Source organism: Euleptes europaea, chromosome 9 (genome assembly GCF_029931775.1).
Source record: "Euleptes europaea isolate rEulEur1 chromosome 9, rEulEur1.hap1, whole genome shotgun sequence".
Lineage (NCBI taxonomy): Eukaryota > Metazoa > Chordata > Lepidosauria > Squamata > Sphaerodactylidae > Euleptes > Euleptes europaea.
In genome coordinates, this window is record NC_079320.1 from 83,047,678 (window position 1) to 83,072,591 (window position 24,914).

General features: G+C 46.7%; 1 protein-coding gene across 1 annotated transcript; it reads right to left on the reverse strand.

Annotated features, from left to right (window-relative positions):
- On the reverse strand, nt 1-16,399 carry CLRN2 (clarin 2). The gene is made up of 3 exons (XM_056855603.1): nt 16,147-16,399; nt 3,259-3,438; nt 1-266 (listed from the first exon to the last, which is right to left on the reverse strand). Exons 1-3 carry the CDS (start codon nt 16,397-16,399, stop codon nt 1-3), a joined length of 699 nt encoding a protein of 232 aa, XP_056711581.1.
- Between the last annotated feature and the right edge of the window lie 8,515 nt (nt 16,400-24,914).

A 24,914-nucleotide genomic window follows, 5' to 3' on the forward strand; every position in this document is an offset into this window, starting at 1 on the left:
CTAATACATGATGTCTTCTGCTGTAACGTTTGCTTCTTCTGTCTTTGTCTTCAGAGTAGGGAAGCGAATCCCGCTGACAGCGACTAGGAGCAGATTCACTCCATGAACTGCCGCACTTGCCACACAAAGCCAAAAAGAGTCTTCGTACTGTTCTTCCAAGATGACAAACTGGAAGACATTTTCCCTGAAATTGGCAATCCTTTCGGTAAGATTGTGCAGTTTTACTGCAGCCATAAAGCTCGTTGCCGCCAGGACAGCAAAGCCCCCTGCGAGAGAATTGGAAACAAAACAAGTCAGGCATAAATTTAAACGCACATCCATTTCTAAGCTGAAAATCAGCTGCTACAGGCCTGGTTTTGGTGTGAGGAAGAGCTTGTGAATCTGTTGCGCTAATATGCTTACCTGTGGATAACTTCTTAAATTGGGGGTCTACCAGCAAACATTTTTCTGGCTCAAAAAGATAACCCAAAAAAGGATGTACAGTTCCGAAGAAGAAGAAGAGTTGGTTTTTATACCCCGATTTTCTCTACCTTTTAAAGAATCTCAAAGCGGCTTACAATCTCCTTCCTTTCCTCTTCCCACAACAGACACCTTGTGAGGTAGCTGGGGCTGAGAGAGTTCAAAGAGAACTGTGACTGGCCCAAGGTCACCCAGCTGGCTTCGTGTGGAGGAGTGGGAAAACAAACCCGGTTCTTCAGATTAGAACCCACTGCTCCTAACCACTACAGCACACTGCTTAGGAGGAGGTGCCAGCATCCATGTTGACTGACTTGGCTACCGCCAATGAACGATGGCTTTGAGACTCAGTGCAAGATTTGGATGCAATGTATGGGAACGAAGAGATAGAAATAGCAGAGTAACACGCACATGTTGGTTTGCAGTTCAATTTTTAAAAATCTGTTGATTTCTACCTGATCTGTCTGCTAGCAGCACCAGCTCTGCTCCCAGGAACAATTTTTTAAAAGTGGGACAATATGGTAAGTGGGGCCAGCCATGACTGGTTGTACTCCTTGGTAGCACAAGGGCACTGCCATGCATGGCTAATGTTAGGCCTGTGCTTCATCCAATGCATGCAATGGGTTTAGGAGGGTGCAACTCTGCTCAATATTTCACAGTGTCACAACCAAGTCAGAAACATCATTACTCCTCAGCTGCAATATAACTATGGGCTTTTCTGCATTCTCAATTTCCTCGCTTGCAAGTTCCTGTTTCTTTGGGGAGGGGGAGTTCAGTTCTGCACATATTTTGCTCCCTTTAGTGGTCAATTTGATCTCAAACAAGTTTGTGTCCAGGGTAAAAAGCTACAGTTTAAACCTGCAGGGAGATGTGTTAGCCAAATCGCTCTTTAACTTGGGGAATTAGCAAGCAAGATGGCAAACTACAATATTTATATAGCGAGAACAACCTTCGTATACCGGAGCCGGTAACTGTGACCTTTAAATAAAGACAGAAGCAAAGGATTCCGAATTAAGAGAGTTTATGTTGTTTTCTTTCAAATCAGTGATGCATACACACATACAGAGAAGTCTAAGAAATTCAAAGAGAGTAGTACAAGCACAGATGCCAACGTGGCAGGGATCGTTGATGGGGTGATATTTACCGTTCTTGACGAGGTGTTGTCCAAGTTCACGTAGACTAAGATAGAAGAAATTAAGAGCAAAGGCGGGGGCAAGGGGTTCTCATAGACTTGGCTAACAAGGCGGGAGGGAGCGTGGTTAGGCTGCGCAAAACCAAACCAACAGAGTAACAGCAAAGATGCCAGGAAAGACCTAAGGTAACATTATGGGCTGGGGGCACCCCAGATAAACTGTTTTTTTGGGGGCGGGGAGAGGGGATTTACCCCTCCTAGGTTCCCAGGTGACCAAAGGTGACAAAAGGATTAATCTGTGGCTGCCGGGGTGGGCTAGTGAGAATTTGGAAATCTATTCTGATTCCAATGGCTTTTGCAACCCGGGAGGAACTGGGAGATCTCTGCTGAAGTGATTAACGTTCTGGAGCAATAGGCGCGATCTCTGCAAACATCTGGGGATCGCTGCTGCATACCTGGAGGAACGACTCATCGCTGATATCAGGATCGCTGCTGATTGTCCATTAAGCTGCAGATGTTGCAATGGGAAAGGGGAGTGTTGGCACTGACTACGTGACTCTCTGCTTTCCACGACATGGCTGCGGCTGGAACAGAGTTTGCACAGGAACATGGAGTCTCTCAGGTTTGCTGGAGGTTGCCCTTGCTTCTGTTTCCTAGCTGCCGGCTGCATGGAGCTCACAAGAGCGGCCGTGTCAGTTTCAAATGAAATGTGCAGCGGCCGTCCAGTAGCATTTGGAGCGGGCATGTGGCTGGAACAGTAGTCGTGTGCCTGCATATCAGGTCGCCAGGTCCAGTCCGGGAGTTTAGGTGGCTCGTATGCTTTCAGATGTGCTGGACAGAAACTTCTTAGGTCATTTATGCATGGGTACGTTTGCCCCCGGTCTGCCTCAGTTGTTACTTGGAGTTATGCATGAGTTTTCTGTCCATTAGAGATGACCTTGCTGCCAGCCCTCACAAATCCCAGGACTTCCCATTCCTCTATTAACCCGATTCTTCTCTCCCCCCTGAGCTCAGCCTAGGTGAAAGCCCCATGCATAAGGCAAAGCGCAGGACACACAAGCTTGATTCCTCTCACAGCCAATTACAAAGCAGCATTTAAAGAGGCAGGGATTCAAATGCTTCCTGCTTCCTGGGAGCTTTCTGAGCAAAATAAACAAGGCTTGGATTCCCCCCCCCTTTCAGATTGCTCCATTTTTTATTTTTTGTTCTTAAAATGCTCTTTTATGTAGCAATTGGGTTTTGGGGGGTGGATTTTATCTCACAGTAAGCTCTACAAAATAAGCCAATTACAGAGCATCATTTCAAGGGGAGGGGACTTGATTTGAGCATGGAGACTGCTGGTGCTGTAAAAAACAACGACCCACAAATAAACAGGAGCTTACAAGCAAGAAAACTGAGAATGCGGAAAAGCCCTATTATCTATAACTTGCACAAAAGATCTGAATAAGAGCCCCAGGAAGAAAGGCAGACTATAAATGTAGCAAATACATAAACATACAGTTTGATCCATTGATAAAATATACTCACTCCTCAGCTAAACCTCATTTAGTGGGGTTGACTTGAGAATGTTAAGCACCCTTTCTCTTTTTGAGATCAGCACATCCTTTCTGCCTGTCATTTGCTTGACCATTTTTGAAAACACAGTTTTTAATTTCAAAGCAAAACTTTACCTGCAAGGAAGTTCCACAAGGCTATGCCGGCTGGACCTTGAATGGCTCGATAGGGAACTTTAATGATGTTGAAGATGCAGAATCCCAAACTGACCAGGGCGAAAGAAAATGCTGCACACAGGAAGAAGATGATCACCACATGGAGGGTCGTGTTCAGCTTTCTCACCAGATGCGGAAATACTGGCCAGGGATAGAACACAAGAGTGAGCCACCGAATGTGTACACGTGGAGGGGTGTGCTATGCAAACATTGCCATTGTAACTACTGCCAGAATGATGCTCGATTGTGCAGATGAAATAAAAACATCTGTTGGGTGGGGGTGTTAATGGTGGGAGCTTGCATGCTGTAGTGGTTAAGAGCAGCGGACTCTTGTAACATTTTATACTAAGTTATATCAGAGAGACAATATTTCCAATAAGAAAATGGACAATTTCTTAAGCTCAATACAAATGAAATCTCTTTCAATGGCCCAACAACAAATAATAGATGCCCCAATCACTAAGGACGAATTACAAGATGCAATAATGAAACAGAAAACAGATAAGACACCCGGGCCAGATGGAATAACTGCGTTATTTTATAAAACATTTAAAGACAGTTTAGTGGAGTTTTTTTTATCACTTTGCAATACAATTTTGGATAAGGGGGAGTCCCCAGAGACTTGGTCCCATGCATTTATATCATTGATACCTAAGGAAGGAAGAGATCCGGAAAAAAACTCCAATTATAGACCTATTTCATTACTTAATGTGGATTACAAAATCTACGCCTCGGTCTTATCGAACAGAGTAAAACATTTCATTAAAGATTTAATACATGAAGACCAAGCAGGTTTTGTTCCAGGAAGGCAAATCAAAGATAACATCAGAATCTTATTAGACTCGTTGGAATATTATGACCAGAATAGTCAACAAAAAGCAGCCTTTATTTTTTTGGATGCAGAAAAAGCCTTTGATATGGTCTCTTGGGATTTTATGAAAAACTGAACTTCGGAGACCGTTTTTTGAGAGGCATATCGGCAATATACACATCCCAGTACGCAAAAATTTTAGTAAATGAATCAATGTCAGATAATTGTTCAATAAGAAAAGGGACTAGACAGGGATGTCCCTTATCTCCGATACTCTTTATTTTGGTGTTGGAATCATTATGCTGTAAAATAAGAGACCTGGAGGACATCCGCGGACTAAGAATCAAGAAACATGAATTTAAATTGAGAGCTTTCGCAGATGACCTCTTGTTGATTTTAGAAGAACCAACACAATCAGTGAAGTCTATGATGGAGATTTTGGACATTTTTGGGAAAGTTTCGGGTTTTAAAGTGAATCGAGAAAAAACAAAAACGATATTTAAGAATCTGACAGAAATGGAACAGAGAGATTTTATCTCTTATACAGGATGGGAGAAGACTACTAAGGTCAAGTATTTGGGAATCTGGATCTCGGCAAAGAATAAAGAACTGATAATCAATAATTATTTTAAGTTATGGGAAAAGATAAAAACCGATATGATCATTTGGTCTAATAAAAAACTCATTTTTAGGACGTATAGCTACAGTCCAAATGAACATTCTTCCAAGAATACTCTTCCTGTTCCAAAATTTACCTATAATTTCACATATCAAATATTTTAATATTTGGAGGAAAGATATCTTAAACTTCATTTGGCAAGGGAAGAAACCGAGGATTGCATATAAATATTTAGTGGACTCTAAAATTAGAGGAGGTTTTGCGTTACCAAACTCAATTATATGCTGAAGCAGCTGCTTTAGTATGGCTAAAAGACTGGATTAATTTATCTAATACACGACTGTTAGATTTAGAAGGATTTGACAATATAAGTGGATGGCACGGCTATTTGTGGTACAATAAAATTAAGATACAAGCATCATTTCGTAATCATATAATCAAGTCCTCCTTATTTCATGTTTGGATGAGGTATAAACACATTTTGGAACCAGTAACACTGTTATGGATCTCACCTCAAGAAATGCTAACTTTGCGCCCACTTAGACCAGACAAGTTTTTAACCTATCAAGATTTGATTGTCTGGGATGGAATAAAATATTCATTAAAAGACTTTCAACTTTTAAAAGAAGACCTGCAATGTCTCCAATATTATCAAATTAAATCTGTTTTCTTGCAAGATATGAAGAATGGATTTGCTAAGGATAGGTCAGTATTTCACAAACTTTTGTTAGACAATAAGACTCAACTGATCTCTAAAATGTATAGTCTTCTAACAATTTACTGTGAGCAGGAAACAATAAAACCAACAATGATTGATTGGGCGCAAACTGTGGGGCATAATATAACCTTAGACAAATGGGAAAGACTATGGTCAAAGGATCTGAAAGGAATAAATGCACAATCAATTCGGGAGAATATTTATAAAATGATGTATAGATGGCATCTAACACCTAAGAAAATTGCAAAGATATATAAGGTGACTTCCCCTAAATGTTGGAAATGCAATACAGAAATTGGTTCCTTTTACCATATGTGGTGGACTTGTGATAAAGCTAAAGATTTTTGGGATATGATTTACAATGAAATAAGAATAATTCTTCAAAGAAATTTACCCAAAACACCGGAATTGATGCTACTCAGCATGATCCCAGATGATGTGATAACACAAAGGACATTCTTGATCTATGCTACAACAGCTGCAAGACTGCTGTATGCAGCTAAATGGAAAGGGGCAGATATTCCTGGAAAAAAAGACTGGATTATAAAAATGTTTGAACTGGTGGAAATGGCGAAACTTACAGCTACTTTAAATCAAAAGGACAGCGAGCAATTTATGGGGGAGTGGGAGGTTTGGATGAATTACTGTAAACATGAATTAAGACTGGGAAAAATGGAAGAATACTTATTAATCTGATCCATGTGATAATAATAATGTTAATAATTAATACTGAATAGATTATATAGCATAGGAATGAGAATGTTATGGTTTTATTGGAAAGAATTAGGATCAGAATCCATCATGACGGAATTTAACCATTTTATTAAGAGGCAGACGGAGGTGAAGGGGAAGTCAAAATTTCTTTCTTTTCTTTTTCTTTTTCTTTTTCTATCATTATGTACTTAGAATATTAGCAACATACCTAGATATTTAAATGGTATATTTTTTTTAATTGTTGCTTGATTAATGGAAAAGATATAAAATCAATAAAAATTTATAAAAAAAAAAAAAGAGCAGCGGACTCTAATCTGGGAGAATTGGGTTCGATTCCCCACTCCTCCACAAGAAGCCTGCTGGGTGACCTTGGTCTAGTCACAGTTCTCTTCGAACTCTCTCAGCCCCACCTACCTCACAAGGTGCCTGTTGGGGGGGAGGCAATTGTAAGCCACTTTGAGACTGCTTATGGTAGAGAAAAGTAGGGTATAAAAAACTACTCTTCTACTTTTTGCTCCTCAAGGAAATGGTTGTGCTCCCATCAAGGAATGAGGACTCAGCCTAAAGGAAGAGATTTATAACCAGTGAAATCTTTCAGATTTCTGCCAACTGATGGATGTTTTATATATATGACATGTCATGCCAACAGCCAACTTTGGATGCTGCATTGGCTGACCTTACTGGAATAAGTAAGACTTGGCCACAATTATCCATGCTCTGAGCACATCCAGACTAAACTACTACAGTGTGCTGTCTGTGGGGCCGCCACAGGAGACTGTTTAGAAACTTCAACGAGTTTATAATGCAATGGCCAGGTAGTTAGCCAGCACTGGTTATAAAGAGAGAGCACCTCTTTTACTTTTAAAGCCCTAAATGGCATGGGGCTGATGTATATAAAGGCCCACGACTTCCTTGGTGAGCTTGCCCATCCCTTACCTTTGGCCCTAATTTCAAAAGGTGGCATGGTGAATAGAGGTAGGGCCTTTTCTGTTGGGGCTTGAAACCCCCCCCCCAATAATTGTTTATTTGGTACCTAGCTTGTTGGTGAAAACATTTTGATTTTCCTAAGCCTTCATAAATGCACTGCTTTGGGTTTACTTGGGGAACCCTGCGTGTATTATTTTGTCTATTGAACTTTTTATCAACTACAATGCAGTCCTGAACAGAGTTACACCTAGGGTTCCCAGTTCTGGGTTGGGAAATACCTGAAGATTTTGGGGGTGGAGCCTGGGGAGGGCGAGGTTTGGAGAGGGGAGGGACCTCAGCTGAGTACAATGCCATAGAGTCCACCCTCCAAAGAAGCCATTTCCTCCAGGGGAACTGATCTCTGTTGTCTGGAGATCAGTTGTAATAGCAGATCTCCAGGCCCCACCTGAAGGTGGCCAATCCTAGTTACGCCCTTCTAAGTTCACTGAAGTTAAAGGGCGTAATTGCTTATGGCTGACTGCTTTGTTCACGGGCTTTTCCAGCCAGCATCCCAGACTGATCGGCGTGTCAGAGCAACCCAACCTTCTACAACTAGAAAACCATTTCATTTATTCTGTTTTTGAACATGCAAGGGAGGCGCAAAGAACTTTGCATGGCCCGGGACTCCAAGCTCTGGCAACTGTAAATCTCATTTAGCCACTTGCCTGCCTACACAGATTTCATTAGGCACTGTTTAATGCCTCCACGCTTGTATACATTTTTTGCAGTCTTGTGGTCTGGAAAGTTCGGGGTTTTTTAAACTGAATCTCAGGAAGCTGAATCCTTAGGGTTGCCAGGTCCCTGTTCGCCACCGGCGGGAGATTTTTGGGGTGGAGCCTGGGGAGGGCAGGGTTTGGGGAGTAGAAGGACTTCAATGCCATAGAGTTCAATTGCCAAAGCGGCCATTTTCTCCAGATGAACTGATCTCTATTGGCTGGAGATCAGTTGTAATAGTAGGAGATCTCCAGCTAGTACCTGGAGGTTGGCAACCCTATGAATCCTGCACCCCAAACCACATTCTAATTTTTTTGGGGGGGCCACAGAATCACAACCTCACTGTCCTGCCTGGGATGATTGACCCAGAATGGCTAAATTTAGGTCATCTGAGCAAGGAAGGGGAATTGTGGGGAAATGGCTGCCAGCAGTATAAGATTCAGGCTCTCCGTATTTCCCTCCTTTTACAGATACTTAAAGGGTGAGCATAGCTAGAAGCGTAGGCCAGGGGTCCTCAACATGCTGCTCATTGCACCTGCTGACACATTTTCTGATGCCTGCCAAGAGTTTTTAGGAAGTGGAAGGGGCCAGATAGGCTTTTGCCCAGCAAGACTTCTGATTGACTATTGGAGATTTGATTGGCTGTGCAGATTTTTTTAAAATGTTGCTTTGGCAGCAGCTGCCACCACAACACAAGGATCATCACTGTGTTCGTGAATTTAAGCTGTGGCAATCTGTTTGTGGCTGGCTCCGCCTCCTGCAGCAGCCATTTTGTTGCTGCACCCACCATGCTGTATAAGAAGTGCAAATGTGCTTGCAGGCTCAAAAGGGTTGGGGACCCCCTGTTGTAGGCCTTTTTGTGCAAGACCCAAAGAGATCCATTCCCAGCCCTTGGCTTACAGCCTGTGGCCTTGAGGGACTACCCTGGTGGATCCCAAATTGGTCCAGGATGTTTAGAGTACCTTCCCCCACCCCTGTTTATTTGCATTTGTATTTTCTTTCTTTAAATTGGTATTATTATTTTTGTAAGCCACTGTGGGTCCCCACTAGAGAGAAAAGTGGGATAACAAATTCCTTAAATAATTTGCTTGCAATTATGGGATTTGTTCACCATCTACGTTCACCATTCCATAACCAAATTATAATAAGAAAGAATAGTTGCTTTGGCAGAGTGGATCAGCTGACCTGCTCAATGCAATGATGGATTCAAAGGAAAACAAACTATAAAGACTGAAGAAGCTCTCTTCTACTCTAAGGCCAAGTCCAGGTGCTTAGAGTCATAGAATCATAGAGTTGGAAGGGGCCATACAGGCCACCTAGTCCAACCCCCTGCTCAATGCATGATCAGTCTAGAGCATCCCTGAAAAGTGTTTGTTCAGCCTCTGCTTAAAGACTGCCAGTGAGGGAGAACTCACCATTTCCCTAGGTAGCTGATTCCACTGTCAAACAACTCTTACTGTATAATTTTTTCCCTAATATCCAGTCGGTACCTTTCTGTCCGCAATTTAAACCCATTGTTGCAGGTCCTATCCTCTGCTGCCAGCAGGAACAGCTCCCTGCCCTCCTCTAAGTGACCGCCATTCAAATGCATAAAGAGAGCCATCATGTCCCCCCTCAACCGCCTCTTCTCCAGACTAAACATTCCCAGCTCCCTCAGCCTTTCCTCATAGGGCTTGGTCTCCAGGCCCCCGATCATCCTCATCGCCAAAGTCTGGCCAAATACCAGAGCATCTCCCATGACGTCAGTGATGTGATGATGTCACTTCTGGGCTCCCTCCGCAGCTGGAAAGTTTCCCCACCCACCCCGTCTCCCACTGGTTGTCAGGGTGGACCTGGCAACCCAACGGTGACGTGTTGACGATGACAGAGGCCTAGGCCTCAGTTTGCTGCCTGTCAACCTTAACTATATCTCATCATATTCCCTTCTGATCTCCCTCTCTTCCTCAAACTCCACCCTCCACAGGGACAGCCTCCAAATCTCCAGGAATTTCCCCACTTGCAATTGGCAAACCTACCTCCTGGTGAAGAAGGAAGACCATAAGGCTTTAGGGTTGCCAGGTCTCCCCTCTCCACTGGCAGGAAGTTTTGGAGGCAGGGCTAAGGTAGGAATCCCACGCACAACCACACATAATTACATCACTTTTGGGTTTGGGTGCTAAAGCGTCCTGTCGTGATGCGGCGCTCCCAGGGGTAAACCTGGAAGCAATGTAATTGTGTCGCACAGCCACCAGCGTGTGCGATTGCCGTTCCTTGCAGCCAGGTGGATTGGCAGGCAATTGCCCGCTGAAACCAGCCACCTGGCAAACCTAAACGGCTCCCTTTCCTCTGTGCACGTAAAGCTGTAAAGTGTGTAATCTTCTCGGAGGTTTGTGTGAACCCCAATCGTGTGATCTGCCCAACAGAAGAGGAGGAGGAGGAGTTGGTTTCTATATGCCGACTTTCTCTACCACTTAAGGGAGAATCAAACTGGCTTACAATCACCTTCCCTTCTTCCCCCACAACAGACACCCTGGGAGGTAGGTGAGGCTGAGAGAGCTCTAACAGAGCTGTGACTAGCCCAAGGTCACCCCAGCTGGCTTCGTGTGGAGGAGTGGGGAAACAAATCCAGTTCACCAGATTGGCCTCTGCCGCTCATGTGGAGGAGTGGGGGATCAAACCCTGTTCACTAGATCAGAGTCCAGAGTCCAGGGAGAACAATCCTGTAAATCAAGCCTCCTCCACGTGTTGGGTCTTAGATAGCGAGATTCATTACATGTCAGACAGTCAAAGGGTTAATTAGCCAAATGGTCAGGAAGAGCAGATCGCCATTGCATTCATGTCATATGGTCACGTAGGCAAAGTAATCTACATTTTACTGCTTTGGTATATCCTTTGTTTGAAAGAGAAACTGTATCCCAGTTACTTGTAAGTTACTAACCTGCAAGCATGGAGAATGGCTACTCGTGAGTAAGCGTAGTAACTGCTAGAGGAGTCTAGCAAGGCTAGGAAACAGCGATGTAGGAAGTTTATTGTTTAATCCATGTACCCTATCCTTTGAGATTAGTTAGTAAAGAATTGATTTGATTAAGAAAGTGACTCTGTGATATTTTTGTGTGTGACTAACCTTTATTTTCAATAAGCCAAAACCAAGATCCATCACTCTGAATGGTAGCAGATTAATTAAGTGAGTTTCAGATCCTAACACCATGCTGATGGCACTGTTATTATGCATGTGGTGAAAAGGGAGTGTTGCTGGCCCAGCCCCTCCGAGACAGAAGGGGCCTCTGTTGCTTCACAGCAACACAAAAATGCAACTCAGTGGAGGGCTAGTTTTAAACAGTTCTGTTTCGGACTGGTTGGCGTAATTTAATCTTGCTCAAGTGCCACCAAGTAATAGATCAGTGGCTTCTGTTTTGATGAGAATGTAATTAATCTATCTTCAGAGGGGCTGCAATTTCAGGTCTGTTCCATCACAGATGAGCTTCCAGTTTCAGAATTAGGAAAAGAATGACCTTCTTCTCTTGCTATTGTCGTTGCGGGCACTGAAGACAACAAAAAATGTAACATTCTCAACATCCGAATCAAAGATTTTAGAGGGCAGAGGTGTCAACACCATGGAAAGATGAGTGGAAAGGAAAAGAGTTTGGCCTCAGGCAACTGCCTCTCCCACCACACAAAATGTTATTTACGGTGTTATGTGAACTACCACCAGGACAACTGGGTGGAATTGTTGCCTTTTGCTGAATATGCCTACAATAATGCCCCTCATTTCTCCACAGGTTTCAGTCCTTTCCAAGTGGTGTATGGGAAGGAATTTGGACCGTTTGGGTCTACTACCGTTACCCCGGAGATGGAGGGTGTGCAGGGGGTCCAAGATTGGGTGCAAGTGGTACAAACGACTTGGCCCTGGCTTCAGAAAAATTTGGAGCGGGCAAAATGCAAATACAAGGATCAAGCAGATAAACATCGATCCCCCGGGTGGGAACTTAAAGTGGGCGATCAGGTTTATCTCTCCACCAAGAATCTACGATCGCTGCGTCCCTGTAAAAAGTTCAGTGACAAGTATGTGGTCCTTACCCTATTACTCGGGTTATTAATGATGTCACAGTTGAGTTGGCTCTCCCTAAATCACTTCGAGGGGTACATCCGGTGTTTCATATTAGCCTGCTCAAACCTACACTGCAGCCCCCCAGTTCCATCCTCAACCCAAACCAGAGGTTCCTACGGTTGTGGGGGAGGGGGGGGAGATGCACCTTGAAGTCTCTAAAGTGTTGGATTCCAAACTGAAAAAAGGGAAATTGTTTTACTTAGTTCGCTGGAAACATCTAAGTCCCGCCCAGGACGAATGGGTGGCGGCCCCTCATGTAGCGGCTCCCCAATTGGTGCAAGAGTTCCATGCCGCTTATCCCCACAAGCCGCGTCCCGACAAGGCGGGAGTAGGGGGGCCTTAAGGGGGGCAGTATGTGAGGGACTGCTCTGTTCCGTGTCTGGACTGTCTGTACAAGCGGCGGGTCAGACCTGTGGTAGTAGAATGGTTCAGGCTTTGGCTGGACTGTTACCCGTGTAGGCCCCTGCTGGAATGTCCCGCTCGCTTTCCTTTCCTCGTTCCCTCCTCCCCCCTCTGACCTTGGCTTTCGCAGGCTTGAGTTAACGAGCTTCCTTGAAGTCTTTGATGTCTGTTCAGTAGCTTAGCCTAGTGCTGTTATCACTCCGTTCCCAAAACATGTAACCGACATCTGCAATGTAGAACCGTTTATAATCTGACTCTTTTGTAATGGCAAGCACTTGCAGCTTTGGACCGTGTGAGGGCCTAGCCATACCTGATGCTTTTCAATAAATCTACTTTGCTTCTGGATGGTCGTCTGAGCGAGTGATTTTATGGAAATTGCCCAGGGAGGCTGGAAAACCTTACACCAGTGTGACACTGGATTTGGTCAGTGTGCTTAATTGAAGTTATAAGAATTGCTATAGCTTGTAATTATTTCTGTACATATTTGTATATAGCTCGTCACACTGTTTGTTCTGATTTTTTGCACTTGCTGTAACGTTTAATATACAATTTTGATATTTCTGACTTTTGAGCTGTCCCTGTTTAGTTCTTACAACCACAGTTTCCAGGCTTGTTTCTGTGTGTAAAAGGCAAGGGGAGGGGCAGGGTCCTTTCCAGGCCTATTTTTGCCTTTGAGGGAGGACTCATTGGGACCAGGCCTGACTAGGGTTGCCACCTCCATGTTGGGAAATTCCTGGATATTTTGTAGTGGAGTTTGAGGAGGGCAGGGTTTGGGGAGGGGAGAGGCCTCAGCCGGATATAATGGCATAGAGCCCACCCTCCAAAGCAGCCATTTTCTCCAGGTGAACTGATAGTCATCTAGAGTTCAGTTGTAATTTCAGGAAATTTCCATGTCCCATCTTGGAGGTTGGCAACCCTAGGCCTGGCAGCAACCACTGGGTGACTTGATACTACCTGATTTGCACAACTTAACTACTTGCTACACAGATCTGTTCCCCTGGAAAAAAGGGATGCTTTGGAGGGTGGACTCTGTGGCATTGCACCCCACTGAGGTCCCTGTCCTCCCCAGGTTCCATCCCCAAATCTCCAGGAGTTTCCCAACCTGGATCTGGCAACCCTATCCCCCCATCCTTCACCAGTGGCTGGGGGCACATGGCAACCCTATGACTGGCTGAGAAGGAGAGAATGAGGCAGGGAAAGGGGAGAGGATATGGGAGTTGCCAGGGGGAGGGGAAAAGGAAATAATGTGGGGAGGGGTATACAGGAGAAAGTGAGGCGCCAACCCACAAGTCCTTGAGGGTTCCTTAGCATGCAAGTGGACGTGGCCTAGTGGCCAGCAACACCCAACAGCTATGGTTTTCCTAGGCAGAGGCTGCTGGGAGGGGAGAGGGGAAGCTGAAAATACCGTATAGGGGCAGATATAAGTAGGTCGGCTGTTTGGTGGGAAGGAGAGAAAGAAGCAGTAAAGGGGAGAAGCTTATGGGGGTTTTCAGGAAAGGGAAAGAGGGAATGGTGGGTGATGGGGAAATGAGATGCCTCCCACAAGTCCTTGCAGGTTTCAGCTTGTTTAAAACCATAAAACATACACCAGGGCCTCTTCAAACTAGATGACTTCTAAATAATTAAGGGGGGCATTTTTCATCTCGTGTGTGTGTGTGTGTGATTGAGAGAGACAGAAAGGAAGTGGGATATTGTTGCCCATTTCCTTTTCCTCCATGAATCATTTCTGACAGGGAGCCCCTGGAACTCCTTCCTCTTCCACCTCCCTGCTCCTGTTTATTTGTGACTCTCTAGTTATGCTTGATTCCTGGCTCCCAGACCTTGCAAAAAATTGGAAATGGGCCTTTATTGGCAAGCAGGCCATTCCCTGTAAGCAAGCCAAACATAGGGTTGCGAACCTCCAGGTAGTAGCTGGAGATCTGCTATTACAACTGATCTCCAGCCGGTAGAGATCAGTTCACCTGGAGAAAAATGGCCACTTTGGCAATTGGACTCTATGGCATTGAAGTTCCTCCCCTCCCCAAACCCCCCTCTTCTCAGGCTCCACCCCAAAAACCTCCCACCGGTGGAAAAGAAGGACCTGGCAACCCTAGCCACACGCCTGGCCAAGGGAACTGTTCCAGGCTGCGGTCCCTCCAGGAGCATCTTTCTACCCTTCTCCTTGGCCAAGTGATAGGAGACCAGCAACCTACCACTTCCATAACTAGTTGCCACAAACTACCTTAGGGTTGCCAGCTCCAGGTTGGGAAATGCCTGGGTATTTTTTGGGGGGAGCCTAAGGAGAGTATGGGTTTTTTGGTGGGGGAGAGACTTTAATGGGATATAATGCCATAGAGTCCACCTTCCTATGCACCCATTTTCTCTAGGGCAGGGGTGGGGAACCTTTTTCCTGCCAAGGGCCATTTGCACATTTATAACATCATTTGGGGGCCATACCAGGTGGGGGGGGAGAGGCTAGGGTTGCCAGGTCTCCAGCCACCACCTGGAGTTTGGCAACCCCAGGGCAGGCCATGCAGAGAAGGCCTGGAGGGCGCCCCCGCTCCCCTGGTCATCCCCCCTCCCAGGCGGGTGGGCAGCCAGCAGTGGGCCCGAGCAAATGAGGCACCAGGGGGGCGCAGTCCACGGTCGATCAGAAAGGGAGGAAGGAAGGAAAACAGAGAAAGAGGAAAAGGGAGAGAGGGATAAAGAAATGGAAAGAGGGGGAGAAATAAAAGGACGGAGGGAGACAGACAAAGAAAGAGAGGGAGAGGGAGAGAGAAAAGCCTTCCCCTCCACACACACACCCGCCAGTCCCACGCGACCTGGCCCCAGGCTCCATGCCCTCCCCCCCCAGAGTCCACAAAAGGCCCTCCGAAACCCAATCGGCTCCTGCGAGCATGCTCTGCTGACAGGAGTCACGGGCCTCTTCCCCCCTCTCTCGCTGCTCAACAGCCGACAGGCAGCGAGAGGGGCTTACAGTGTGCCCCGGCGTTCCTGCACGCTGCGGCTATAGGGGGCAGCCTTGGGGGAAGCGTCCCTCCCCTTCCTCTCGCCGACCAACAGCCGTCAGTCGGCGAGAGGAGGTCCAAAGGGCACCGCAGCGCCCCTGCAAGCCGTGGCCCCAGGAACACCCTCAGGGAGGGCTGCCCTGCACTGTGCCTCCGCAGCAGGGCCCCGGAGCTCCCAAGGGCCACAAAAAATGTCCTCGGGGGCAGCATACGGCCCCCGGGCCTGAGGTTCCCCATCCCTGCTCTAGGGGAACTGATCTCTGTTGCCTGGAGATCGGTTGCAATAGCGGGAGATCTCCAGCCACCACCAGGAGGTTTGCAACCCTACCCTGCCTCCCTATCAGAGACCCTGTTCATGCAACCTGGGAGGGGGCTCCCTGAACCATAAGAACATAAGAAAAGCCATGCTGGATCAGACCAAGGCCCATCAACTCCAGCAGTCGGTTCACACAATGGCCAACCGGGTACCTCTAGAAAGCCCACAAATAAGACTGCAGCAGCATTATCCTGCCTGTGTTCCACTGCACCTAATGTAATAGGCATGCTCCTCTAATTCTGTAGAGCATAGGTATGCATCATGACTAGTATTCATTTTGACTAGTAGCCATGGATAGCTCTATCCTCCATGAACATGTCCACTCCCGACTTAAACCACCACACAACGCTCCATTCCTTCCAATAATATTAAAACTATTTTCCATGTCAGTTTGAGGAAAAACACCCTTAAGTAAAACCAGGCCGAGAGAATAAGAGTTCACATCTCATACCATTTATAAATCCATCCCGCATGCCTTTGTTTCTATCTAGAAATGAAAGCCAAGCCTCACTTACTTGTGAATTTGGAATGCCGCCCTCCCAATCCACATTTCCGCATTTTGCCGCCCCCAAACAGTCCATAATAAATTTCCCCCATAAATTTGACCAGCTCGGGGTCCGTGGCGTTAACCAGCTCGGCTCCAGTCTTGCAAAGTATTTTTCCTGTCATCCACTTTGGGGTGGCCATTCCAACCAGGATCAAGAGAAAAGACGCAAAGCTCGATACAGAAATTAAAGCAAACAAAGTCTGTTTAAAGAAGCCAGGCATCCTAGTGGCTTGAAGAAGTCATGCTTCGAAGCCTCCTGGCAGGAAGGAACAACGATGGGTCTTTTGGGGGGCGTTTTGCAATCCACCAGTGGGGTGCCAGTTCTCTCAAATTCATCCTTTTACATTTCATCTTCCGCAGGTTAAAGTCGCAGAAGAAAATCCCCGCAGAAAGAAAGATTTCTGGCAGTAATCTGCAATAATGTCAAAGGAAAGCTTCACAGTGGTGCAGAGAAACAGGTATGCGTGCTGTGGAGAGTAACCCCGTATCAGTTACATGACTAATGTTTCATCCAAAGGCTCAAATTCTTTGCTTGTTTTAAATATTCAAATGACACGCATTTCTGACCTGGAAGATGTTTCGATGCGAGATCTGTTTGTAAAAGTCTGCCGTAACTGCTAGGAAGCACGCTAGCAGGAAAATGTTAAAATTGAGCACCGTAAATCCACTGACGGTAGGACACCCAATGGTCCTCTCCTCGAGGTTGCTTGTGTTTTCTAAAGGTCACGGCTGTCATCTCTCCCGGAACTGTTTGTAAACCACTGAATGATCTCTCCGCTTTCCAAGGCTATGAATGGAGCTAAACACCCTGAAAGGCTGCGCTTGTCTTTCGATTAATCTCTCGGGGTGCAAAGGAGGCTGGAACCTGGTTGCAGCTTGCCGAAACACCCGCATGTTTCCAGGGGTGCCCTCTTACAGCCTCCAGCATCGACTCTGAACATGCACAGCCTTTTGCATTATTTCCCAGCTGTCAAAGGAGCTCTGACTGTCAGTGTAGTAACCGGAGAGGCGTTGCCTCGCTTGGGATGAAGGGGAAGGTGCCAGCCAGGAAGGTGCCCAAATGGAGGGGGGGTGGAAAGCTTTGGAGGAATAACGTTCACAACAACACTTTTTCGGCTCAGGCAGGACTCTGGACAACAGCCCGTTTCTTATTGTTATTTTATTTTGCTTTATTTATCATCCCCCTCTCTCACTAAGGCCATTTATGCATGGCTGTTTCATCGTGGTCACCCTGCAAACTACTTCGGGGCTTTGCTTTGATTATGCTTGCATTTCCCGACAGTCAGAGTTTGCCTCACTCTCCCCATGCATTTCTGCATGTTTCTGCGTGTTTTCTGGATTCGTGTTTTGCCAGAATCCAAAAGAAAAAGAAGAGTTGGTTTTTATATGCTGATTCTCCTTTTAAGGAGAATCTAACCAGTTTACAATCTCCTTCCTTTCCTCTCCCCACAACAGACACCTTGTGAAGTAGGTGAGGCTGAGAGAGTTCAGAGAGAATTGTAACTAGCCCAAGGTCACCCAGCTGGCTTCAGGTGGAGGAGTGGGAAAACCATATCAGAGTCTGCCACTCATGTGGAGGAGTGGGGAATCAAACCCGGTTCTCCAGATTAGAGTCCACCTCTGTTAACCACTATACCACGCTGGCTCTCACTGCGAGGAAAACACACAGAAACGCACGGGAAGAGCGAGGTGGTCAGAAAATGCAAGCATAATCAAAGCAAAGCCCCAAAGTAATTGGCAGGATGACCGCACGGAAACTGCCCTGCATAAATGGCCTAAGAATCGAGGCAGATTACAAAATTACAAAATAATGTAATTAAGACCAGTATAAACAATCCAAGAAAACTGGGTTACACCATCAGAGAACAGTATAATAATCCAACAAATTGGACTTCATAATTTGAGAACAATGAAATAAAGACACTATAATACATCCATTAAATGATGCCGTTCTTTTTTTGGGTGGGTGGTGCAATCTAGAATTTTCCATAGACACTTAAAACTACATCCCTACTCACTTTATGAAAAGTTCCCTCCTGGACAGCAGGAAAATAAAACGGAGACCTGGGATGGAAACCCCTTCCTTGACTCACTGAGGCAACAACAAATGCTCAAAGGGTTTCTAGGCATGAGCTAAGAGCTGATCACGGAACACGTGTGTGTGTGTGTAAAGTGCAGTCAAGTCACAGCCCACTTTGGCAACCCAGCAGGGTTTTCAAGGCAGGAGACTAACAGAGGTGGTTTGCCATTGCCTTGCTCTGCATAATGACCCTGGCATTCCTTGGTCTCCCATCCAAGTACTAACCAGGACCAACCCTGCTTAGCTTCTGAGATCTGACCACATCAGGCTAGCCTGGGCCATCCAGGTTAAGGCAATCAAGGAACACAGCAAAATGTTTTTCCAAGGAAAATCAAAATGTAAAAAAAGTAGGGAGGATGGGAGAGGGTGGAATAAGTACAGGTCGAACTGAGGGATCCAAAGGTCTCAGACGATCCCATAAAAGAAAAAGGGAAATAAACGCAGAAACATGTCAGCAAGCTGGATACATTCTCTTAGTAATCATGCTTCAGCAAGGACAGGTCAAAACAGCACAGGAGGAAATATTTAAAAATATTGTTTAAAATTACATTCAGGCTATGTGTATAAAGTGTACATAAAGCATACATGAATTTGGGTCCCATCCCCAAAATATCTCATTTATATGCAAAAATATACAACTGGTCCCTTCCAACTCTATGATTCTATGATTCTTGGCCATCTTTTCTGGGCCATCTTTTGGGCATGGAGTAGGGGTCACTGGGGGTGTGGTGGTGGGGAGGAAGTTTGGAATTTCCTGCATTGTGCAGGGGGTTGGACTAGATGACCCTGGTGGTCCCTTCCAATTCTATTATTCTAAATTCCAAAATATTCCAATATATGGAAAGATCCGAAATATGGACCAATTCTGGTCCCAAGCAGTCTGGATAAGGGATACTCAACCTGTGTTTGAACCCTGGAACCCTCATCTTGAGGGGGGGAGGCTCATCCCCTTATTTGGTCATGTGGGGATTCAGTGACCAGTGTGGGCTGCTTGGCCTGGCCATTGCACTCCATTGGAACTGCCCGATGTTGGCACACCTCAGCCACTCTTCCCTAGATGAGCATTTTGCCTTCCCTCTGAGCCTTCCTACCCCCTGGCAGCATGCTGGGGCTTTGGTGACACAGTCCAACAGCTCCATTTTAGACAAGGAGAAAAGGTGACAGTCGTCACCACGGATGGAAAATGAGAAGCGAAGAACTTAAGAAGAGCCCTGCTGGATCAAATCAGTGGGTCCATCCAGTCCAGCATCCTGTCTCACACAGTGGCCAACCAGTTCCTCTGGAGGTCCAACAACAGGGCATAGAGGCCAAGGCTTTCCCCTCACATTGAGTCCTGGCACTGGTAATCAGAGGTTTACTGCCTCTGAATGTGGAGGTTCCCTTTAGTCACCATGGCTCGTAGCTGCTGATAGACCTCTGTGAATGTGACTAATCCCCTTTTAAAACTGTCTATGCCTGCGGCCATCGTTACATCCTCTGGCAGAAAATTCCACATTTTAATCACTCAAGTAAAGAAATAAGAAGCTGCTCACAGGACCACTCAGACCCAGGCTGCTTTCATTTTTTGAGGCTCCCAATATATTGAAATATGAAGAAATGCTTTTCCCCATGTGCCATTTCCCCAGCCTGCCATTTGCCCCCCACCCCAAGTGAAATTTATGTCTTACCCATTGTTACATTTGAAGCTAGGTTTGCCAGCTCTGGATTGGAAAATGCCTGAAGATTTTTGGGACAGAGCCTGAGAAGGGCAGGGTTTGGAGAGGGGAGGGACTTTAATGCCATAGAGTCCAATTGCCAAAGCGGCCATTTTCTCCAGGGCAACTGACCTCTATCGGCTGGAAATCAATTGTAATTCCAGGAGATCACCAGCTACTACCTGAAAGTAGATGCAGATAAGATGCAGGGTTATTCACCAGAGAACAAAGGAAGCTCGGTATCATTTATGCATTCGGATGGGGCAGGCCCATAGCTGCTGACAAGCAGATTGATACACAAAAGCACCAATACACCTTAGGTGCCTACTTCCCATTAATTCGCATAGCCTATAGATATTGCCCGAAGGCGTCTCTAAGCAAGTGCTAGGTCTTGTGATCTAGGAAGTAGAAAACACATTCCTGAGGTTTGAGGTAATTCAGAGCTCTCTACTGGTGAAAGGCCGTACCAGGCAAGCAATGTAATCTGTTGGCCTCTTATAGTTGTGGATGCCAACGTTCCCAAAGCTTCCATGTGTGTGCATATGAATACATAGTGTTCTATACCAGCCCTTATATCTGGGCATTACACTGCCTGGGCCGGTTCTCCACCTGAGTGACCCAAGCCATCGCTTCAGACACAGCAATGAAGAAGATGCCAATGTACCACCGAGGGTGACTTGCTCCCAGTCCACAGTGGCATGGCAGGGCACTGCCACCCCTCCTGAGCCTGTGCTGCCACTGGATAGGTCCCTCTAGCTAGCAGCTGGCTCAGCTTCCACCTGACCAAGGGCAAGTGTGGACCCAGGAGGTGCTGGGGGTTGTATTTGGATTTTTTATTTTATCTGGTTTCAACATGAAATGTTTTAATTATTACCTGTAAGCTGCCTTGAGCCAAACAGAAAGGCAGGGTATAAATATTTTAATTAATAAATCAATAAATAATACAGAGGTCAATCAGCTGCCCTGGAGAGTCAACAAATGGCACAGAGGTGGTGGGCCTTCCAGCCCTGAGAGCCAGCTTGGTGTAGTGGACTCTAATCTAGATTGGTGGACTCTAATCTGGAGAACCGGGTTTGATTCCCCACTCCTCCACATGAGCAGTAGTCTCTAATCTGGTGAACTGGGTTTGTTTCCCCACTCCTCCATATGAAACCAGCTGGGTGACCTTGGCCCAGTCACAGTTCTCTCCAAACTCTCTTAGCCCCACCTACCTCACAGGGTGTCTGTTGTGGGAAGAGGATGGGAAGGGGATTGTAAAATGGTTTGAGTTTCCTTTAAAAGGTAGAGAAAATCAGGGTATAAAAACCAACTCTTCTTCTTCTTCCATTGGTGTTGCCACCTAGCACTGGGTTTCAGAGGTTTGTGTGTTTGTAAAGTGCTGTCAACTCACAACTGGCCTACGGAGAGCCTGTAGGGCCGTGTTGGCGAACCTATGGCACGGGTGCCACTTCCGGCACTCGTAGCCCTCTCTGCCGGCACGCGCGGTTCCTCCAAGCCGCTGGCCTTTCCGGCTCTGCCCTGCCCCGGATGGGGGAGGCTGTAGCCCAGGGGTGGGGAACCTCCGACATCATTGGCGGTGGCCCCCGGACTCTCCCACAGAAGCTGCCGCCATTGCCGCCACTGGAGCGTGCGTGGCCGGCCAGGTGGGTGGGAGAGCGGGGAACAGAAGCCGAGCGCCCACACTCGGCATGGCCGGCGGCTTCTCCGGCGCCCTCTGGGCCTGTGCGGGTGGAGGGGCGTGGCTGGCCGGTGGGTGCGAAGGAGGCGTCCTCTGCCCTACCCTGCTCGCCTCTCACTAGCCTGCCGCCGCCGCCACGCCCCACCGAGTGGCAAATCCAAGGCAAAACCTCCCATGCATAAATGGCCTCTTTCTTTTTCTGTCTCCCTCTGTCCTTTTCTTTCCCTACTTTTCTTTCTCTCCCTTGCTCCATTTCCTTCTCCCTTTCTCTCTCTTTTTCTTTCTTTCTCTCCCTCCCTCCCTTCCCTTCCCTTTCCTTCTCCCTTCCCTTCTTTCCTTCCTTCCTTCTTTCCCTCCAGCGGTTTCTCCGGCGCCCTCTGGGTCTGTGCGGGCGGAGGGGCGTGCAGTCCTATTCCACCTTTGAAGTGCCCACAAGCCATCCTCCAAACACCTTTCCATTTGTCTTGATATGTAGAGAGAAAACACTAAGGAACTAGTTGCCAATCTCCAGGTACTAGCTGGAGATCTCCTCCTATAACAAGTGATCTCCAACCAATAGAGATCAGTTCCCCTGGAAAAAATTGCCACTTTGGCAATTGGACTCTATGGCACTGAAGTCCTTCCCCAAACCCCGCCCTCCTCAGGCGCAAAAACCTCCCACTCATGGCAAAGAGGAACTTGGCAACCCTAGCCTCTCCCTCTGGGCCCCCTCTGGGGGTGGTATTCAGGTTAAATTGCCGCATTGGCACTCGGCGATAAATAAGTGGGTTTTTGGTTGCAGTTTGGGCACTCGGTCTCTAAAAGGTTCGCCATCACTGCTGTAGGGTTTTCAAGGCAAGTGATGTTTGGAGGTATTTTGCTGTTAACTGCCTCTGCGTGGGCTGAGAGAGTTCAGAGAGAAGTGTGACTGGCACAAGGTCACCCAGAAGGCTTCATATGGAGGAGTGGGGAATTGAACCCAGTTCTCCAGATTAGAGTCTGCCACTCTTAACCCCTATACCAGACTGGCTCTCCTCAGAGGTTTACTGCCTCTAAATATGAAGTTTCCCTTTAGTCCCCGTGACTAGTAGCCACCAACTAAGCTCTCCTTCATAAACCAGTCCACAATATACCTTGCTTGGGACGACTGGCAATAAACTACTAAAGCGTATTACAATATGACTTTAACTGGAGTCTTGTGACATCTTAAAGGTTGAGTGGTGGTGGTGGCAGGTGCCACACGTTCACAGCTGACTTATGGCAGCCCCATGGGGTTTTCAAGGGAAGAGATGTTGGGAGATGGTTTGCCATTGCCTGCCTCCGTGTCACGACCCTGGTGTTCCTTGGTGGTCTCCCATCCAAATACTAACCAAGGCTGACCCTGCTTAGCCTCTGAGATCTGACGAGATCAGGCCAGCCTGGGCCATCCAGGTCAGGGCATTTTTATTATTAATGCTGCCAAGTTACAACCAACTCATGGCAACCCCAGGACCTTGGGGATTTCAAGGCAAGAGAGGGGCAGTGGTGGCTTGCCATTGCTTTCCTCTGTGTAGCAAACCCTGCCTTCCTTGACGGTCTCCCATCCAGACAATAACCAGGGCTGACCCTGTTTGGCCACAGAGATCTGATGAGATCAAGCTAGGCTGAGCCATCCAGATCAGGCTTAGCCTGATCGAGATAAAGTAGGGAGGGGGCAAACCTACAAAATATCTATATAAAATAGACGGGATGAGAGCCAGCATGGCGTAGCGGTTAAGAGCGGCGGACTCTAATCTGGAGAACCGGGTTTGACTCCCCACTCCTCCACATGAGCAGCAGACTCTGACCTGGAGAACCAGGTTCGATTCTCCATTCCTCCTTATGAAGCCTGCTGGGTGACCTTGGGCTAGTCCCAGTTCTCTATGAACTCTCTCAGCCTATGCATGGGAGGTTATACCTTGGATTTACTGCTCTCTAGATGCACATTTCCCCCATCCAAATTCTCAAAACTCTGCAGGGGAGCTTATTTTTGCGTTTTGAGAATTTGGATGGGAAAAATGTGCATCTAGAGGGTGGCAAATCCAAGGCAAAACATCCCATGCATAAATGGCCAAGGTGTCTGTTGTGGGGAGAGGAAGGGAAGGAGATCGTAAGCCGCTTTGAGACTTCTTAAAGGTAGAGAAAGGTATATAAAAACTGGCTCTTCTTCTTAATAAAACAAAGAAACACTCCCTACATGTAAAAGTCTGATGTGCGCCCTACAAGCACAGCATACAGGTGTCAAGTACAGGGGGTGGGGAAACCCCAAAACTACTGCCAAGGTTTGGTTCCACACAGGGCCAGTGCTACCATTAGGGGAACTACCACACGGAAACTGCCCTGCATAAATGGCCTAAGAACCAAGGCAGATTACAAAATTACAAAATAATGTAATGAAGCCCAGTATAAACAATCCAAGAAAACTGGGTTACACCATCAGAGAACAGTATAATAATCCAACAAATTGGACTTCATAATTTGAGAACAATGAAATAAAGACACTATAATACATCCATTAAATGATGCCGTTCTTTTTTTGGGTGGGGGGGCAATCTAGAATTTTCCATAGACACTTAAAACTACATCCCTACTCACTTTATGAAAAGTTCCCTCCTGGACAGCAGGAAAATAAAACGGAGACCTGGGACGGAAACCCCTTCCTTGACTCACTGAGGCAACAACAAATGCTCGGAGGGTTTCTAGGCATGAGCTAAGAGCTGATCACAGAACACGTGTGTGTGTGTGTGTGTAAAGTGCAGTCAAGTCACAGCCCACTTTGGCAACCCAGCAGGGTGTTCAAGGCAGGAGACTAACAGAGGTGGTTTGCCATTGCCTTGCTCTGCATAATGACCCTGGCATTCCTTGGTCTCCCATCCAAGTACTAACCAGGACCAACCCTGCTTAGCTTCTGAGATCTGACCACGCGGTCGCCTAGGGTGCAGACCCGGCCTGAGGGGCAGTTTTAAACTGGGGGGGGGGGAATGCAACTGGCAATTTATATTTGTTTACTTTAAGACAAGAACCACAACAGTGCTAGGGAACATAAATAATTATAACGTCTCGTAAAAAGTGTGCTTTTATTTTTTTTTTCCCCTACAAGACAACCGTTTTTAAATATTGGTTAGCAATTGCGGGGTGGGGGGGCACAAGTAGTGGGCCTTGCCTAGGGCGCGAACGTGACTGGCGCGGACCCCCAAGAAACGCACCTCTCGGTCGAGGGGGCCGGGCCAGGCCTCGCGCCCTGGACGGCCGGGACGTTTCGCCTTGGATTGGCTGCTCTCGGGAGG

Excerpts from the sequence above, each read along its gene's own strand:
- CLRN2 (XM_056855603.1), bottom strand. The coding sequence starts at position 16,399 with ATGCCTGGCTTCTTTAAACAGACTTTGTTTGCTTTAATTTCTGTATCG. Across the intron at positions 3,439-16,146 it reads GCGGCATTCCAAATTCACAA|TATTTCCGCATCTGGTGAGA; the intron begins GTAAGTGAGGCT and ends ATCCCTGGCCAG. Across the intron at positions 267-3,258 it reads CTTGTGGAACTTCCTTGCAG|GGGGCTTTGCTGTCCTGGCG; the intron begins GTAAAGTTTTGC and ends ATTCTCTCGCAG.